The sequence below is a fragment of the Miscanthus floridulus genome, chromosome 11, assembly GCF_019320115.1.
Source record: "Miscanthus floridulus cultivar M001 chromosome 11, ASM1932011v1, whole genome shotgun sequence".
Lineage (NCBI taxonomy): Eukaryota > Viridiplantae > Streptophyta > Magnoliopsida > Poales > Poaceae > Miscanthus > Miscanthus floridulus.
Genome location: NC_089590.1, coordinates 80,146,190 through 80,165,352, shown reverse-complemented (window position 1 = coordinate 80,165,352; position 19,163 = coordinate 80,146,190). Strand labels below are relative to the sequence as shown.

Here is a 19,163-nt window from a genome sequence, read left to right as displayed (position 1 = left end):
ATAAATACCCCCAAGCCTCCACCTTTGGAGGCTGCTGATTCTGCTGACATACACACACGTTTTTTAGCCTTGCCAACTCTCCTAAACCCTCTCTTAGTGAGTGTGTGATACAAATTGCAAAATCCATTTGTGGGTTAAGAGAGAATTTGAAAAAGAGAGCAAGCCACCACTTGAGCACTTGTGCATATTATCAATCTTATGATTCGTATTTGTTACTCTTGGACTCTTCGGTCCTAGACGGTTAGGCGTCGCCGAAGAGCACCCGAGAGATTGTGGTGTGCCTCGGAAAGTTTGTAACGATCGATTCCGCCGCCTCGGAATCATCTAGTGGAAGGAGGAAAAGGAGTTGGAAAAGACTCCTGCAGTTTGGTTTGAAGATAGAAATCAAAAGGAGCAAGTTCGGGGCTGTTCTGCAGAAACCGTGCATACCGGACACGTCCGGTATTCATACCGGACACGTCCGGTATTAGAGCTCTGTGCTGAAAATATTTATTTTTAGTTCTAACTTTGTGTTGCAGGGTTATAGCTTCTAGATACATTATTTATACCTTGTATACTCTGTGGCTAACTTATGAGGGGTGATACTACTCTTTATTTGAAGTTCTTTTCTAATTATTTTTGCATTTAAAGGTGTTAATTTTTAGAAATGCCTATTCACCCCCCCTCTAGGCGGCATCCTAGGTCCTTTCATCAACGCTGAACGGTTCAACGAGTTCAACTAGACTCAACCCCATTCGACCCTTCTATTAGAGACTTGGGACCTTCTTCCTCTCTCGCCCGTTTGTAACCCCTACTACAAACAAGTGTTGGTAACACGAGCAACCTCAAACTGGACGTAGGGATATTTCACCCGAACCAGTATAAACCCTTGTGTCCTCCGAGCACACTATCTGGGCCAGACACGCAAACACAAATTTACTAGTCAGCGGTTCGAAACACCGACAAAAATTGTCATAGTTGCTATAGTAAAATGTTGGGCCCTATTTGTTTCGTTGAAATTTGACTTATGCTAATTTATTGTGAGAGAAAAACATTGCTCGCTCGCTGAAAAGTACTGCTGAAGTAGTTCAACAGAATAGGGCCTTGGTGACAACTGACGAGTAAATGAAAACATAGGGAAGTAAGAGTAACTCCACGGATCTCTTTCCCCTTTTCTTTTAAATTTAGTATAGGGATTGAGAAGACTTAATTGTATAGTATAAGGTGGTGTTTGAGAAATGGAAAATGGAGGTTGGGATAGGAAAAGGGGAATGGATTGGGATAAAAGGAAGGTTTGTGGGATGGGAATGCTAGTCTTTATTTCCCCATGCCTATCTTTATTTCCCATTATCCAAACATGGGATCAAATCTTTCGCTGTCTAAATGTGTCATAAGGGATGTGTGCTAGAGAAGTTCCATCTCGTTTATATGCAGGACCCATACGTTAGTGGGTAAGGAAATCTCCTTTATGCTCTCTTCTTGTTATTCTCTATGTTAGCTCAACACATAGTGCAACAAGCTTGCTCACCCGCCTCCTTTCTTCTCATTTCTCTCCCTCTCTTTTGGTAAGAGGGACAACAAGCCTGCTTGGCCGGTTGTAAGGATGAAAATGCATCGGATCATAATGGGTAATGTCTCTTCCATATCCTAATATGTTTTTCTTTGTCGAATTTGGATCGGAGTGGATAATACACTAATGCATATGCGAAAGCGGATTTTTCTGAATGTCGGAATTGGTATGCACATGGAGCGGAAACAAACCGGGTTCAGATTTAAATAGTTGAGTAATACGTGCACAAGTAGAGAATTATATGATTTTAAGAATTAATTTTGTAGTTAGCCAATAACAAGTAGTAGTACACAATAATCCTGTATTGCTTTCCATGTTGTGGCAATCACACGGGCACAATTAACACTTATGAGTTATCTTCACTCACAAATAATAAGTTATTAGACAATATGTGATAACACCAAGCAAGATCTCATTTCAAAAATTACAACGTCAAACAACAGCATCACAAAATAAGAGTTCTCAACTAACAATTTTTTTTTAAAATTCTCTTTCTGAAGGTGATTGAGAAATAATTTTCTCAAATGATGCAAAAAGTTTAGGGTAATGGGATCGTTTTTCTCAATATGGTAGAGATTGGCTTTTACCCATATATCTCCTACTCCGTATATGGCACATTTGAGGGAAAATGGGTTTTCAATCTGGTGATAGTTACCCTAATATCTTTAAGAATATACTATGTTGCACCAAAATAATCGCATATTTTGTAATTATGTTTCATGTTGAATCTAGTAACATCAAGTTTAGGCTATCAATTTTTTATATAGTTTCTGATGGTCAATGGTAAAATATTTTGCCTCAGGGCAAAACTTAATTGACATATATTCATTCTATTTCAAATTATAAGACATTTTACCCTTTCTATATACATAGTTTTTTTTGTATGCGTTTAGCTAGATACATAGTAAAAAGTTTGTACCTAAAAAAATCAAAATGTCTCGTAATTTGAAACGGAGGGAATATTTGAAATCTGAGTACCAATTAGAAGTATAGTTCACCCCTTTCAACTTTAGCTATAACTATCCGAAAGTGTTGAGCTTTGCTATAGTACTCACAAATAACCGTGGACCGTCGATCTAGGAGACTAAATAACATATTACCTCTATTAGATCTCTATTAGCCAAATTATCGAATCACCTGATCCTTGCGTGATGACCACATACATACATTGTCGTAGCGTTCAGGTCAGTGGCAGATCTAGGATGAAAGTTCAAGGGGGGGGGGGGGTGTTGAAGTTGCGAGTTCATCGTCATCTCCTCTCCAAAGCAGACACGACAACACTACAAGAAACTTGTTAATACATGACGATTCAATTCCGTCACAAATCACTAAAAAACCATCAGTAAATAGAATCTATGATGGTTTTGGATGTCTTCATGGATTGAGCATCATGGATTGACTTGCGTGACGGTTGTTTGAAAACCGTCACGGATTAATGCAATCCATGACTATTTAAGATCATCGTAGATCAGCCCGAAGCCCACTTAGTCCAACCCAAACCCAATGTTCATGACAAAAAATAACCGTCATGGATTGAATAACCATATCATCATTGATGCTTACATGGATGCCAACGAGGATGGTTACATGGATGCCAACAAGGATGATGGTGTGGTTGTTTTTCCTTATTGGCAGCTCATTTGCATGTTATATCACATACTGCTTTTTTTTATAAATCAATTTTGTAACTCGGGTAGTGGGCAAACCCACTTGCATGTTATATCACACAGCCAGGTCATCAATAGCCAAGCCCATTTAAACACCAAAATCCCTACTATTATTATAGAGTGGCATAGCCAATCCAAACGATTATACATGCATACACAGTACATGTCATAAAAAATAACAGTATATTTATGGATTGTAGCATTTCACTAACACCCATACATCAAGAGACTTCCCACCGGTCACCAACAAGTCCTCTTGCCCTCCAAATCTTCAGCCAATCACGGGTGAGACATCATCTTACAAGGTTTCTTGTAGTGCAAAAAAATCTTAGAGAGGCCCTAGGGGCTCCATGGGATTAGCGATGATAGGGGGGCTTGAGCCCCCTCCCCCTCCGTCCCACCGCTAGATCCACCCTAGTTCAGGTCAACAACTTTGAACAAAGGCATTTATGTGACATTGTATATGTGACAATCTTTTCTATGATCTAACTACTATAAGTAATTTAACTTCCGTACCTAACGTAAAATGACACTAGTGTAACATTATTTTTGTAACTAATAAAAACATAAAATGTGACCCAACAAGATTTTGTAATATTTTTTATTTATTGGAACGTGACGAATGAATGGGAAATAGAAACTTGTTTCATTTTTCAGCATGAAGAAAATAAAGCTGATTCAATTGATAGTGTGATTGTATTGTAACTTTTTTTTGTTGTAACGTGATCGTGCCCAGTTAAGAAACATAAGAGCAACTCCAAGAGATTGTGTAAAATAAGAGCCTAAAATCCATGATTTAGCCATTCTCTAAAATAGAACATCCTCCAAAAGAGTAGAGTAATGCAAGAGTCTTTCTAAATTTCTCATTATCTATTTTATAAAGCTGACATGTCCAGCTAAGATTGGTTCGCTTCCCCATTTTCTGTACTCCTGCCATTTGCTTGAACACCACTAGGCAGATGGCGAGCCTTCACGGCATGCTATTTTTACCCATTGAGAAGTGCGGGATGGATGACTTTTATTTTGGAAAACATGATAGAAAGGCTGTTGGAGCCATGATTCTTCAAAAAATACCTAAAATAGCATTTCACAACACAAATGGCTAACATAGCATGTCTAAAATTATCTCTTGCCCTGATGGCCTTCTAGTAGCCGTTGGTTGCAACCAAAAGGAAACAAATTGCATGTACACATGCAGATAAATGGATGCAATTGGTTATTTATTTTCTTGTTATTAATTATTTTGTCTCTCCTAATATTCAAGGGCTTGGATTTATTTGAACTCTTACCTCTTGCTAGGTAAAAAGATCTCCAAGAGTCTTTAAAAAATTCACTCTCTAAATCTTCATTTGAAGAATCATTTGCATAAAATCGCTTTTTTTTACGTCTTTCCACTCTCCAACGGATTTTCTATATCTCGTGCATACTCTTGAGAGCCATTTTCGCTATCTCTCTTTTGCCACCAAGAAATCCGAAATAGAGAATGACAATATTTGGATAACCACTTAAAGAAACCATTGGAGGGTATTTTTCATCAAAATCTCTATTCATAACAATTAAAATAACAATTAAAAAGGATATAGAGTATTTTGGAGTTGTTTTGCTCTAACAGGAGTACCAGTAGCAAAGCCCAAAGCGTTTAGTAGTCAGCCAACCCTAAGTTCATGATAATTTCGTGATTTCTTTATGCTTTCTCAATAAACTCATATTTGTTTGGTCATATCCGGAACCGAATCAAATAAACTGAAAAAAAAATCGATTTTCGATATAATTTAGGAACCGTTTTGTCTCTAGCAATGCACCGGACATGTTGCCCACTTCGCCGAATTCTACTCCTCCAGTCGGCTGGCCCAGTTCTGTCGGTCCACGAGCTTGTCTTGTTTACATTCATTTGGTCCAGTCCAGCCCAAGTTGCAGTAGAACCAGCTCAAAATCCTCGGCTCTCTTCTGCGATCCCCAACCTCCCAACATGTCCCCGCGGCCCGCGCTCTCCGCCACGTCACCGATCCGTGCCAACACCCCCTGCCGCATCCCTCCCCTCCGTTTCCGATCCAACGCGCCAGCCCCACAGTCCCACGGATCGACCCGAAACCACCCACCTCCCGCTCCTCACTCCTCAAAACTTTCGCGTTCCCTCCCAAACCCCACCGATAAATACCCCTCCCACCCCAAATCCGCTACCAATCACACAAATCCTCTCCCTCGCTTCCTCCTGATCCGCACTCCAAGTTCCAGCAGCGAAGCTCTCCGTTTCGGCGATGTCGGGGCGCGGCAAGGGCGGCAAGGGGCTGGGCAAGGGCGGCGCCAAGCGCCACCGCAAGGTGCTGCGCGACAACATCCAGGGCATCACGAAGCCGGCGATCCGGAGGCTGGCGAGGAGGGGCGGCGTCAAGCGCATCTCCGGGCTCATCTACGAGGAGACCCGCGGCGTGCTCAAGATCTTCCTCGAGAACGTCATCCGCGACGCCGTCACCTACACCGAGCACGCCCGCCGCAAGACCGTCACAGCCATGGATGTCGTCTACGCGCTCAAGCGCCAGGGCCGCACCCTCTACGGCTTTGGCGGCTAGGTCGGTTCCTTCCGGTGGCGAACTCTATGCGGTGGGCGGTGGCGGCTGTGGTCGTGTTGTGTGCCTAGTCTAGTGTAGTCTGCTCTCCGTATCGGTGTTGTGTTTTGTTGTTGTTGTGTTCTATCTACGCTTTGTGTGTTTGCTGTAATATCTAGGTGCCATTATCAATGGAAAACCGTCGGTTCGTGTTTCCTAGTTCTTGCGTTTTGTTCTGGTTCAAGATTCTTCCACTGAGATGGATGCAGTTCTGCACATGCTTCTATTATTCTATTATGTGTTGAATTGCCATTTTTATTTTGTTGAGAAAGCTGCAAGGGTTCAGCTTCATTGGTTGGATCTCTTTGCTTGCGTTTGTTGATGATTGATGAATGTTTGCTTCAAATCTCTGCTTGTGGTCTCACTGTCTCAGGCTCAGCTTCAGTTTGGGGCTTTGGGCCATTTGCTTCTTTGCTTTACAATTTGCCTGTTTCAGGCTTTTGTTTTTAACTTTACATTCTCAGTTAATTGATAATGGGTGCATCCCTGTAATGGAACCATGAAGTCAATCTGAAAAAAAAATGGGTATGGTGGTCGGCGGCAAACTGAGAACTCATAATGGAAGAATGGATCATTTTTTTTCAGATCTCTGCTTGTTTGAGGCTCGGATTTTCAGTTTGGGCCAGTTGTCACGTATTTTCCCCTTGATCATTTCAGACTTTTGAATTGAACATATCACCTCAACACAATGTTCTGCTCTCAAGTAGTAATACACTAATACTTCTCTCTTCATGATTCCATCTGCAAGGTCGTTAACTCCTGAATAAAATGAGTGCCTGGATTTGGTAATATGTTTCATCTTCATGTATTTCTACTACATTCTGCAACTGCAGACCAGCGTCAGAGTTTGGCATAAGCTGACATTGTGACTGCCTGACTGCTAAATAAACAAAAAGAAACAGAGAAACAAGAGTTGCAGTTGCTGCCCTTGTTGCAAGCACAGAAATGCAGAGACACTTTATCATTGCTTGCCAGGTAAAATATTGTAATACTCCGGAGACATCCTTCTATTTTGAATGATACATCAAGCCTCTTTAGAACAACTATGAGGGGTACATGAAAAAGCATTTATGAGCCAGAGTAACTATCTGAGGCCTTGCACTGAGTAATTTTCTCCTAATAATGATATTGCTTGTTCTGCAGAGGAATATACACCACATCCCAACTCGTAGGATCAGAACAAAAATGAGAAACTGTAAGCTGATCTTGTGGCACTCATTCTCTACAGAAGAAACTGCTTCCCCGTGTATGTCTTGCCATACTCCCAATCCTTGGGCACGACGTTGAAACTGGTTAGCGTCTTGCCATCGCTTGAGCTGAGCTCAAACGACAGAGGTTGTCCCCTCATGTCACAGTTGATGTGCCACACCTGGCCCCAATTGCGGCCCATTGAGAGCCATCCTAACTCTGTTCCTTTGATCTTCACAGATGTAACATCACCCGCACCACCAACATTGCTGATTAGGACTGTAAAGAAGAAGTGTCGACCATTGACAGAGAATCTGACACCACCTTCACGGAGGCACTTAACACTGCAAACAAGCAAGGAAACATGGTCAATGTAAGCTCAGTCTGACATCGGTCGCTATTGCTTTGTTTTTAACATGTTATTATACAGCTCTGGTTAGCTGTATCGTATAGTAACATATGTTTCAGGGTAACATATGTTTCAGGGTAAAAGAACAGTTGTCTATAAGTGTATATTCGTATGGAAACACTGATAGTGATAAATGAGCTAGTATGTAACAAGTTCTGGGAATAAAAGTCTGAAACAGCGTAAAGACTAAAGACACGACAGTGTGGATGATTTCAGCCAAATATCCTCAGGCCTATTGTCCTCTGAAATATTGATCAATCAGGAAATAAATTCGATAGAAGCACATTTTATCAACCAGCCGTGTAGGAAATTATAGCAACATGTACCTTACACTGCAGAGTGTCAACTTATATTCACATAATGATGATTGAACATTAGTAGAATATTTGTACAGGTATTGGACAGCCCTTATTTGTTTGCTTTAGTGATGGATGAGGTCACAAGGGACATACAAGGGGACATCCCTTGGTGTATGCTTTTCGCGGACGATGTAGTGCTAGTTGATGAAAGCCGGACAGGAGTGAATCAGAAACTGGAGTTATGGCGGGAGACTTTGGAGTCCAAAGGTTTTAGACTTAGTAGAACTAAAACTGAGTATATGAGATGTGACTTCGGCACTACTACTCGGGAGGAGGAAGATGTTAGTTTGGAAGGTCAAGTAGTGCCTAGGAAGGATACCTTTCGATATTTAGGATCAATGCTACAGAGGGACGGGGATATTGATGAAGATGTTAGCCATAGAATCAAAGCAGGGTGGATGAAGTGGCGGCAAGCGTCTGGTGTCCTATGTGACAAAAGGGTACCACAGAAGCTAAAAGGTAAGTTTTATAGGACGGCGATTAGACCTGCTATGTTGTATGGTGCAGAATGTTGGCCTACGAAAAGACGACATATTCAACAGCTAAGTGTCGCAGAAATGCGTATGTTGCGTTGGATTTGCGGTCATACAAGAAGGGATCGAGTTCGGAACGATGATATACGTGAGAGATTAGGGGTAGCGCCAATTGAAGAAAAGCTTGTCCAACACCGGTTGAGATGGTTTGGACATGTGCAACGGAGACCTCCAGATGCACCGGTGCGTAGTGGAATCCTAAGTCAGGATAGTAACGTGAAGAGAGGCAGAGGAAGACCGAAGTTGACTTGGGTAGAGGCAATAAAAGGAGACTTGAAAGGATGGAATATACCCAAAGACTTAGCCTTAGATAGGAGTGCTTGGAAGACAGCTATTCACGTGCCTGAACCTTGATTGCTTCTGTTGGGTTTCAACTCTAGCCTACCCCAACTTGTTTGGGACTTAAAGGCTTTGTTGTTGTTGTTGTTGTTGTTGTTGTATTGGACAGCACATATAAGTAAATTCATTTTTTTTTGAAACAATATAAAATTATCTTTCCAATGGCACTGAAAATGTCAGATTAGTACTTGACTAATTTATGAATGCATGCAAGTACATTTGTAATCTGTTTGGCTCTGGCACTGGAAATGTCAGATTAGTCACTACCTGAAGTTGTCTAATACGAACAGTCATATTTTAGATAGATTGTGTTTGTTGGACTGAATTACTGAAACAGACGTACCAAGTACCAATCATCATAAAATGTTACCAGAAAACACAGAAAGCAAGGTTAAGATCAACTACAAGTAACATAACAGTATAATTTACATTGTGGCTTTGGAATTACTTAGCACTAAAGGACATCTCATGTAGCCATGTTCCCCAGGAAGTAAATGAACTGTGCGTTGTTAAATGCCTGTGCAAAGGTGCAGATGTTCTTGACACATTTCTTTCTGGCTACCATGATAGTTATGCCACTCCTCAGAGGCAACCAATGGAAAATAACACATAATGCTGCCCGGAATTATCAGAACTCTGAAGTTTTGATTTAGACTTGGCAAAATCCATAGACTAGCTCAGCTATGAGCATTTTTTTTTTACGTTTTTGAATTCGGTGTGTTGGTGCAATTCATCCTACTGATTCTTGGTTCTAATGATCACTCAGCTGGTCAAGAAACATAGCATGAAAAAGTGAATTAGTATTTAGGATGGCAACCACCATTTACAACAAATGTTATCACCGGTGACATATAAGTCAGCTCTATTTTAACCTAACCCAAAAATTTTACAGAAGTAGAGCAATTAAATAGATCTCTAATTCTCATGCACACTACCATGCATTTTTTGTTTTGTTTTGAGGGACCATGTAATTTTGTTGATAGCCAAAACCCAGAGTCGTGACTACTGATGAAACTAGTATCTGGTTGAAACGCTCACACAAGTTGACAACACAAAGAGGGTCCACTTCCTCCTCCTCTACACTTTCTTCACCAACGGACACTTGCAATTCAGCTTTTCTTGGGTTCCACATTGCGCTAACCAACACAATTCTAGGTCAGCAAGCGCTTTCACAATTTCACACAAAAGTGGATTACGGGGTGGGGTGGGGAATCTCAGATCTAGCAGCAGCAAAAGAAGCAGTGGCACGTACCGGCGGTACTGGATGGGCATGATGCCGGCCTTCCAGAGCGCAATCTTCTCAAACGACTGGATGGGGAGGAGGAAATGGTGGTTGGGCGGGTTGCAGTGGCCGCCGGCGTCGGCGGGAAGGCCGTAGTTTGGGGCGCAGAAGTTGGTGGCCGTGACGACGATGGAGGTGCCGGGGAGGCAGTACTTGAGATCCTCGACGCACTTGACCTCATAGCAGCCGCCGCACGCCGCGCCGCGCTCGAACAGCGCCGTGCTCAGCCCCACCGTCGCCATCCCGTACCCGTGCTTCCCCAGATCCCCGAACCCGCACGCCCCACCTGCACGCCGCATAGCAGAGCAAGAGTTAGGAACAAAGCTTCTACGGGTAGCACCATGCGGCCGGAATCAATCAAGAACCGTACGGACGCACAATTCCGGTAACCGAACGTGCGGTTCGGGGGAAAATTTCGTTACAGGGGCACCCTTAAAAGAGAAATCATTATGCGTGCTTGCAACATTGATACGACGAATTAAAGATGCCCAAGGTCGGCTGGCAGAATTGCGGTTGATGGGATGAGCAATGAATGAGGCAGGCAAGTCTGGAAGCGTACCGATGGCGTCTTCGGGGTCGGCGGCGTAGTAGGATGCCTTGGCGGGGCGCCACTCGGAGAGCGCGGAGGAGCCGTAGGAGGACGGGTGCTGGTGTCCGGCGGCGAGGGCCGGGAGGAGGAGGAGGAAGAGCAGGAGCGGCGGAGCCATGGCTCCCGACTGCTCGCTGCCGGTGCCGGTATGGTACTCTGCAAGTGTGGACAGAGGAGGAAGCTGGGGAGTGGGGTGGACTGAGGAGGAACTCTGCAAGTGTGGTGCTTTCAGCTTGGGTACTTTTGCAGGTTTCTGGGTCCTTCCAGCTTTTTATAGATGTTTTTAAAGGGTATTTTAAGTGTGGAGTGTTTTTTTGAAGTGGCCTTTGCATGTTTGTTTTCTGTGGATAATAATAGACTGAGAATAGTGAGTGGAAAGGAGTTGACGTAGAAAGGAATCAAAAGGCTGGATGGGAGGGAAGAATGCAATGCAGCAATGGTGTTTAACTAATAAACCTAGATTGTACTATGCTTTTTGATGGGAGTGAAACATCAATTGTCCGTAGACACGTATAGATGTACTACAAGTGCTCTTGTTGAGTTCCACAGATTAGCTCTTGTCGAGTTCTTAATTTCAGATGGTTGATGCTATGTACAAGTAAAATTCAAAAGATTTCATAACACCAGCATTTGTTTGTATCCTTTTATTCATTTATTCACCTTTTGTTGTCAACTTTGCTGTGCGGCGCAACTCCGTTTCAATTTTTATTTTTTATATTTGCTTTTTTCTTTTTGAACGTATGTCCTTAAGACAGTGGCATTCGCATTTGAGCATAAAGTACAGAGGTAAGTAGCATCGTAGATTGGACACAATACAAGTCATGAACTTATTACAGCTTTACGGAGCGTACTACAGTTGTCGAATTTATTTGCTCTTAATGTCATCATCTAATATCTGAGAAAAAAACACTGTTCGTTCGCTGAAAAAATACGGCTCATAAGACAAACGAACAGAGCCAGAAAAGTCTGAGTTTATGTCAACGGGAATTATATAGCTAGTAGACAAATATAGTTTCTCTTGCGTGACTGCACGGCGTGGGAGTGTGACGCTGTAAATGACAGGTGGACCTCATGCCTAGCGTGTTTCCCCCCCTTTTTGTACTCCGTATGTCGGTGACAAGTCACGGTGAAATTACGGCAGAGGATCTTGTTCCACACGAGACAAATCACACAACCTTCAACTTCCCCAATGCTCACCGGTACTGGTAGGAACCAGAGGAGGTAGTACGTATCAACCAGGCGCTCACCGGGGAAGGAAGGCCCGGAACTGGAACAAGGGTGCGCTAGCGCTTCCCTGTCCCAGCGACCCACCGGGAACATTTTGATTCCACGGGCCTGCCGCCTGCCTTCTTTCAGGTAGCTTCTGGCTGGACCACCGATCGATAATGGCGGGGACACACACAGAGGTTGGACTTCCACGGACGGGCGCCAGGGCGCCACGGACGCCACGGCACTCGTACGCATGTGAGGTGGTGTGAGCCCTCTCGTTTCTGTCCCCTTGCGACCCTGGGGATTCTCCGTGACACGCGCATCCAGGCCCTGATTAGGCCCAGGCACGCGGCCATTGGATGGTGCTGCTAAATCTCATGGAGATGGAGCCGCCCGGCGCGAGCCACTTCGATCTCGATCTCGATCGACGGATCCGAGTCGCCTGCTGCGGTCCACTACGGCCATGGCGGTGGCGCGGCAGCAAGATCCGCTTCTGTAGGCGAGCAGCAGTGGGTCGTGGTATTATCGACGTATCGTGGACAAGATGCGCCTGTAGATCGGTCAACGTGCCCGCTCGCTCGCTCCCCGTATATATTTCTGCATGTGGATATGGGGGCGTCGAATGACAGAGTGGACTGGGATTTTTATCCCATGTTTAGCCACCGCGCGCGAGGACTAGCTCGGTGTTACATGTGCATGTGTTGGCGTCGGGCGTCGTACAGGCGCGCGGTGGCTACGGCATGTCGATCAGTCATGGAACAGTTGGACATGAAGGAGCAAGGAACAGTCATGGAACGAAGGAAACCTGTGCCGTGATCTCATCATCACGTGTCCTACGCCACTCATGGCCCTAGAGAGGCACCAGCGTGAATCGAGCGGCGCGCGCGGGGAGAGATCAGCAAGCAAATGCAGGAGGTGGTGAGCTGAGCTCCACGGATCGAGACGTGCCCGGCGGTGCTCCCGTGCCTGCCGGCGACGCGTACGTACGTGCATGCTCCGCCGCGATCTGGCATTCACCGGCTCGGCCGGCGTGCGCTATGCCGGCAGAGCGTTGTCATGGCATGGCAGCAGCCAAAGCGAAACGAACGATACAGTGGAGAAGGAGCGAGAGCGAGCCGTGCCCGTGCGTCGGAGGGCTCCTCAGGCCGGGACCAGCCCGTTTGTTTTCGGAATTTCTAAATATCTGCCAGCATATTTTTTGTGCGCTTTTTCCCCACTTTTGTATGGTCTAGATGAATGTTAAGATTCGTGCTTTTCTACTTGTACAGACTCACTGTTTTCTCTTTCGTGGGCCCATCTAATTCGTTGTTCTGGGAGGCGTTGTCCGCTAGTTTCGTTGGCCGCGGCGTTGTCTGCAGCGGCGGCCCGCCGCGTTGTCAACTGTGTCCGCGGCGGTGTTGTCCGAGGCTATTTGCGCTAGTATGAAATCACTGTGCTCTGTACTGCTGCTTCTTACTTCCAAATGCCTATAATTTACTGCAGCTATTTGTCCCACGTTTCAGATTAGAAACAAGCGGTATCTCTTTGCAGGGGTGGATCTACAGAGTATGCTAGGTATGTACCGGTATACCTGCAGTTTCAGACAGTAGAGGACGTATACATGTATTTTTAAAAAAAGAAAACAAGAAAAACATACCGGAGAAGATGATAACGTAGTGGCCGCTGCTACGGCCTTGCCGAGACGACCTTTTCAGGCCTGCACAGCCACACGACGGGAGGTCCAGTAGTCACGCCTTGGAGGATCTTGATACGTACATCTTTGATTCTAGGCTCCACCGCTCCAGGCTCCATCCATCATTCATTATCCACCCAAACTGCTCTTTTGCTACTTTTTTTTTGAGGGGATGCTGTTTTGCTACCTGCTGGCTCTACGTGCACGCAAAACCTAACTGTCTGCAAATTACAATGATTAAAGGGTATTTTCTACTATGCTTTCTGTTTAGTAAAAATAAATTTAAAAAATAAGATGTGTAATCTTTTAAATGATTGTCTAGTCGATAAGCGACACATTTTCTTTGTAGTGGATTAAAATGATATAATCGAGACATTTATTGTAAGATAAATAGTATTGTAAGCCTCTTACTCTCTTTTTATACCTATTTTACATTTTGAATTATTAGTTTGGCATTTGAACTATTTATATTATAATTTGTAAATGTTTTCAATTTACTCTTCACATTTAAGATTTATCGTGTTATGTAGTTGACAATGTTTTCATTTGAATTCGTTTAGGAACCTAAATATTTATTTTGAATCAAAGTGATATAAAATGAGGAGGACAAATATCCCAAATGTACACAAGTGTCTTACAGGTCGAGTGGTTAGGTGATGAGCATGCGAAGCAGTAGGTTTGGGGTTCTAGCGCCCCGCGTGTGTTTTTCGTGCGAAAAATTGCATGACTGTGTGGCTGCCAGGTGGGGTCTCTCTTGGTATTTTTAAAAAATAATTCCCTATTTTCAGCCCATTTTTTCAGGTTTTCTGGAAACCACATCACTGTCGGTTTTTTTAGAACCGGCACCGATGAGCGCCATCATCACTGCCGCTTTAGTTGTGCCGGTTTAAAAACCGACACTGATGGCCTTTTTGAACCGACAATGATTTCGAAATATGTACTAGTGTTCTAGCTTAATCGCTGAATTTAAGGCTAATCATGTTATTAATGCATGTCGTTTTACCGAACTGGAATATGGCTTACCGATGTGAAAATGGTTTTACCAAATTGCATAAGAATTTTTTTGGTGCGGCATACCCTGTACTAAAATCCTAGATCCGCCACTGTCTCTTTGTGCTGATGCTTGATAAGAGAAGCCTACAAATTATTTTGGATTGCAGGCTTCATTGGTTCAGGTCTTTGGAGAAGGCAGAGAGTTTTAGGTGAACTGTTCTGGCTGTATGTTGGTTTGGATAGAAGATGCTTGAAGTGAAATAGTAGATGAGGATACAAGTAAATCAAAATTCTCTTTGCTGCTACTAGTTCCCAAATTACCTTTTTGCAGACTTGCAGATAACACAAGGAGGTGCATGTTTGCATAGATTGATTGGATCGTTATGCAGACTACGTTCCAGTCTTCTTCTAGTTGTATGGCATGTAAATTGGGATGTTTTTTTTTTGGTTGATATAGGGCTGAGCTAGGATTTTGATTTACCTTCTTATCATGATGCAGGGTGTTCTTTTGAGCTACAACTCACACCCTGTTCGCTTGATCGCTTCTGTGGTATATAAGCCGGCTGATGCTGTTTTGTTGTGAGAGAAAAACACTGTATCATGACTGATACGATCAAGCGAACATGGTGTGTGGCCGGAGCTGCAGCCCATGAACTGACATCTACCATAGCGATAACTACTGCAGCCACAGCGGCCGTTAAGCAGAAGCGAAAGAGAAATGGATGCACATGGCACACACAACTAATGAGCATGTCCTTGTAGTTTGCTCTAGCCACGCTAAGGACTATAGACCTACTCTTATCAATAGCAATTTGCTCTGCTCGGCTATGATTTTTTACAGCTGTCTAGGCTGCAGCTGCTGGACTGGCTGTAGTAGTTTTGGTACCCTTGCAGCAGCAGCACAACTACATTCCTGTTTTTGGTGTGTTTCTTTTAGTAATTCGTAGCAAAAGGCAGGTGCAAATTTATGGAGATTTTTTTCTGAGATGAAGGTCCTTGGGGGTTGATTGGGTTACCTCTGATGCATTGGTCATTTTCTTCTTCTGATGTTGGTGTTGCTTTGATGTTTGGTCTTGCTCTTCCTTTGGTATTCATCGTTTTCCTCCGTGTTCTACGCCGCCGTCGCTGCCATCTCAGGTGCCGCGAGATGTGTTGCTGTAATTTCTGTGAATTAAATATGTGCTGTAATTTCTGAGCTCTTTCTATTCGTTGGATATGTGTGCTGTAGCTGTGTTGTCATTTTTTTTATTTCTTGACGTGGCACATTTTGATTTCTGAAAGGGGAAGATAACAAGCATCAAAATCTTCCAGAAGCTGTCATGTGACGTATATCTGGTGTATTTTCGTTGTTTTGTTTGTCTTGTGTGACATGTTACGTGGCAACTTTTGATTTGCTGAAAAAGTGAAAGACAACAACAGAAAAAATCTTCCATAAGATTTGGAGTCAGTCAGCACACAGTACGCGTAATCAGGCGGGCCGCACCGCGCAACGGCAAACCCAGCTTAGTTTTCAGGTGGGCTTGAAGCCTACTAGACGGGAACGAACGTTGGGTAACATTTCGTGGGCTTCCCTGATAGAGCCCCGCTAGCCTGCTCCGTCGTTGCGAGCCATGGCCGTTAATATAGGAATGTTAGCCTATACAACCGCTGTTGGCCGTGACTTGTCGTAAACGATCGTAAATTTTTAGCCGGAATAATATTTCTCTCATACAAACTAGCCAGCAGTACTTCTTCATGAACCAACGACAATACGAATCAGCCAACCGAACAGGCTGAAGCATGAGCCGACCCAACGAGAAAACGCTTTTCCTATATTTTCCAAATTCTCTATTTTTTATATCCCGAGCCAAGTCTGACTAATAAATGCCGCTTCAACCGTCGTACTTGAACCAGAATTAGTACAAAGCGCACCATTATAGTAGCATTTGACGCCCGCTCGCGATCCTGCGGTGAAGGCGAAAACGACGTGCGGTTAGCTGTCCATGAGTCACGTTTGGAGCCACATCAGCAGCCTGCCGCTTGACGTGGACAAGCGGGCAGCTCTGAGCCACGGGGAGCCACGCATCTGCTCCTCGTTGCGATTACTCATGGCTCCCCGCAGGCCAGGCCGTATTTTTAGCTGCCGCTCGCGCCTTGATGCCGCGCTGATCTGGCACGCACGGCGGGGGCTCGTTCCTCGGCCGACCGACCATCCGTGTGTGGCGCGGATCCGAAGCGGGCTGCCGGGGCTACACACCTCCGGTGAGCCTGATTTTTTTATTAGATCATAGTTACTTAGTTTTAAATTACTATTAATCTTTAGCTTTAGTCCTAAATATTTATTATTTAGCCTCCCTTTGTTTGTATCCTGCATCCGCCACTGCCTCCCTGAGACACTGATGGTAACTCACAAGCAACCCTTAAACTTTTTTTTTTGTTTTGAAAGATCACCCTCAAATCTTTTGAACGATTTGATGCTCTGATCCCTTTCATACAAAAAGAAGACCGACGTTATCACGTTACATGCAAGCCTTTTCGTCTCCATATGGTACAACGTTTTAAATAAAACAACAAAAAAACAGCGTGACAATCCGAGCATTCGCAGCTGACACGAACTTTTTTTTTTAATTTTTTTTAGCAAGCAAGAGATCTGACGGCAAAAGATTGCCAAGGCCAGTTGCTGCAGCGTGCAGGAGTGCAGAGGCGACCCACCCCGGCACCGCTGGACGAGCCGGGTCTGGTCGGCACGCCAGGGCCCAGAGTGAGGAGGACCGAGGAGGAAACCAACCCGTGCGGGCACAGCAGCAGCAGCAGAGCCGCGCATCTCCTCGCGAAACCGTGCAAGCAAACAGGTGGAGGCCTTATCCTCTCCGTCCTCCTCTTCCTTCCCAGGACGCAGCCCCCCGTTAACCCACTCCCACTCCTCCGACACGAAAAGAAAAGGGAGGACGACAGGCAGGGTCGCTCGCCGTAGAACGGAACGGATGAGAACGAGACGGGCTGCTGTAGATAATACCCCACCTGCACCCCTTTTTTGTTGGTCCCGCGAGCTGACTGACGGCTGGTTTATCTTCTCCCGCGCGCATGCGCATCCCCCGCTACTCGTCGTCATTCTTATCCGCCTGCCTCCGCCCTCCGCCACCGCTACCTTTATAGCTCTGGCTTCCTTCCTCCATTCCCTCCCCATGCCTTCTTCGTCTTCGTCTTCGTCGTGTCGTGCAGCCCCGCAATAGTCGTAAGCTTAGAGCATCGTATCGTACCACCTCATCGTTCCACCGCTCGCTCGTTCGTTCGTTCGTTCTTTCGCGTGATCTGCTTTGGTGGAGTTGGGGAATGGAGGCCTACGTCCTGTTCGCGCGCGGCAAGGAGGAGGTGATCAGCAGATTCGAGGAGGAGGAGGAGGACATCGGCTGCCCGTCCGAGTCCTCCGCGGCGCGTTCCACGTCGTCGTCCTCCGACGGGGTCGACCTCGCCGACGACGCCAGCTCGTCCGGGTCCACCTGCCACTTCGAGATGGCCTCCCTCATGACGCACCTCCCGATCAAGTACGTAGTCGTGGCCGCGCGCCGGCCGGCCTGGCATTGCTGCCGCGTCGCTTCCGGCTTACAAAGATTTCGTCTTGGCGGGTGTGCTGCTGTGATCTGACAACGCCGCGCTGCTTTGTTTGCGGTGTGCAGGAGGGGCCTGTCCAAGTTCTTCGACGGCAAGTCGCAGTCGTTCGCGTCGCTGGCGGCGGTGGGCGGCCTCAAGGACCTGCCCAAGCCGCCGGCGAAGCGCCTCAAGACGTCGCGGAGCTGCGGCGTCGGCCTCAAGGATGCGCACCGCGGTCCTCCCTCCGCGGCCGGCAAGAAGCAGGCGTCCAGGGCGCGGCTGACGCCGCCGCCGGCGCTCCGCTCGGCGCCGAGAAGACTGGTGCGAGCGCGGCCGCTTGTAACGGCGAGACCAGCGGCGGACGGGAACCCCCTGTTATTTGCATAGGGGGTTCGCAGGCCTACCAGTAAAATCACTGCCACATAATACGGTTGTTGGTTTGCGTGGAACTTGAAAATGAAATGGCCAAAAGAGATTTGGGGACTAGGCGCGTGTGGAGTTGTGGATACCTTGCATCTGTAAATATTTTGCAAGAGAGCTAACATGTTACAAAGGTGGTTTTTTTCTGGATTTGATCCGGCTTGCATCAAATTGGTTTGTCCTTTCCATAACTCCGTTCGTGTGATCTCCTATAGTCCTATTTGTCCTTTCCACATCTCTGCATTTCGTTGGAGCCTGTAGATGTTACAATCAGAACACGCCTGATCAATGTGCTGCTGATAGTTTTAGTGGTTTTAGTGACGGTGCACTAACTATTGACAAGTATACAAAAGGTGAGCAGTGAGCTTAGCCCATTTTGCTCCCCAACAAGGGCCAGAAGACCTTTGCTTGAACTTTTGGAAGGAAGGGCAAAAAAAGCTAAACATTTACGTGGTTCAGAGCATCTCCTAGATCCTAGAGACTCTATCTTAAACCCACACTCTAATTCATCATGAGTCATTTGAATAAAATCGTTTTTAATATCTTTCTACCGTCCAACAGTTTCTGTATATCTCGTGTGGACTCTAGAGATCTAGCCACGTTTTCTATCTTTGTCAAGCGAGAAATTCAGAATAAAAGATTTAGAGATCTAATTAAAAAAGTTGTTGGAGGGTATTTTCTTTTACTAAAATCTCATTCCTATCAATTAGAAATGATATAAAAATACTCTTGAAGATCTCTTAAGTAGGAAAACACAAAGACCACAACTAAAGAAATG

General features: G+C 45.2%; 3 protein-coding genes across 3 annotated transcripts; 2 read left to right on the top strand and 1 right to left on the bottom strand.

The window, feature by feature from the left end:
- Positions 1-5,403: 5,403 nt before the first annotated feature.
- Positions 5,404-5,981, top strand: LOC136493592 (histone H4). Its single transcript, XM_066489691.1, has one exon. It carries the CDS (start codon positions 5,475-5,477, stop codon positions 5,784-5,786), a length of 312 nt encoding a protein of 103 aa, XP_066345788.1. The 5' UTR covers positions 5,404-5,474; the 3' UTR covers positions 5,787-5,981.
- Positions 5,982-6,741: 760 nt separating this feature from the next.
- On the bottom strand, positions 6,742-10,773 carry LOC136491332 (expansin-A10). Its single transcript, XM_066487600.1, has 3 exons — positions 10,492-10,773; positions 9,903-10,218; positions 6,742-7,354 (listed from the first exon to the last, which is right to left on the bottom strand). Exons 1-3 carry the CDS (start codon positions 10,637-10,639, stop codon positions 7,045-7,047), a joined length of 774 nt encoding a protein of 257 aa, XP_066343697.1. The 5' UTR covers positions 10,640-10,773; the 3' UTR covers positions 6,742-7,044.
- Positions 10,774-17,056: 6,283 nt separating this feature from the next.
- LOC136491333 (protein OXIDATIVE STRESS 3-like) lies at positions 17,057-18,512 on the top strand. The gene is made up of 2 exons (XM_066487602.1): positions 17,057-17,919; positions 18,052-18,512. Exons 1-2 carry the CDS (start codon positions 17,708-17,710, stop codon positions 18,350-18,352), a joined length of 513 nt encoding a protein of 170 aa, XP_066343699.1. The 5' UTR covers positions 17,057-17,707; the 3' UTR covers positions 18,353-18,512.
- The last annotated feature ends 651 nt before the right edge of the window (positions 18,513-19,163 follow it).

Bases quoted from the DNA above. Each gene is read 5' to 3' on its own strand.
- LOC136493592 (XM_066489691.1), top strand. From the start codon at position 5,475: ATGTCGGGGCGCGGCAAGGGCGGCAAGGGGCTGGGCAAGGGCGGCGCC.
- LOC136491332 (XM_066487600.1), bottom strand. From the start codon at position 10,639: ATGGCTCCGCCGCTCCTGCTCTTCCTCCTCCTCCTCCCGGCCCTCGCC. The intron at 10,219-10,491 runs GTACGCTTCCAG...TGCGGCGTGCAG, and splicing joins CGACCCCGAAGACGCCATCG to GTGGGGCGTGCGGGTTCGGG. The intron at 7,355-9,902 runs GTACGTGCCACT...GCTTGTTTGCAG, and splicing joins ATGCCCATCCAGTACCGCCG to TGTTAAGTGCCTCCGTGAAG.
- LOC136491333 (XM_066487602.1), top strand. From the start codon at position 17,708: ATGGAGGCCTACGTCCTGTTCGCGCGCGGCAAGGAGGAGGTGATCAGC. The intron at 17,920-18,051 runs GTACGTAGTCGT...TGCGGTGTGCAG, and splicing joins ATGACGCACCTCCCGATCAA to GAGGGGCCTGTCCAAGTTCT.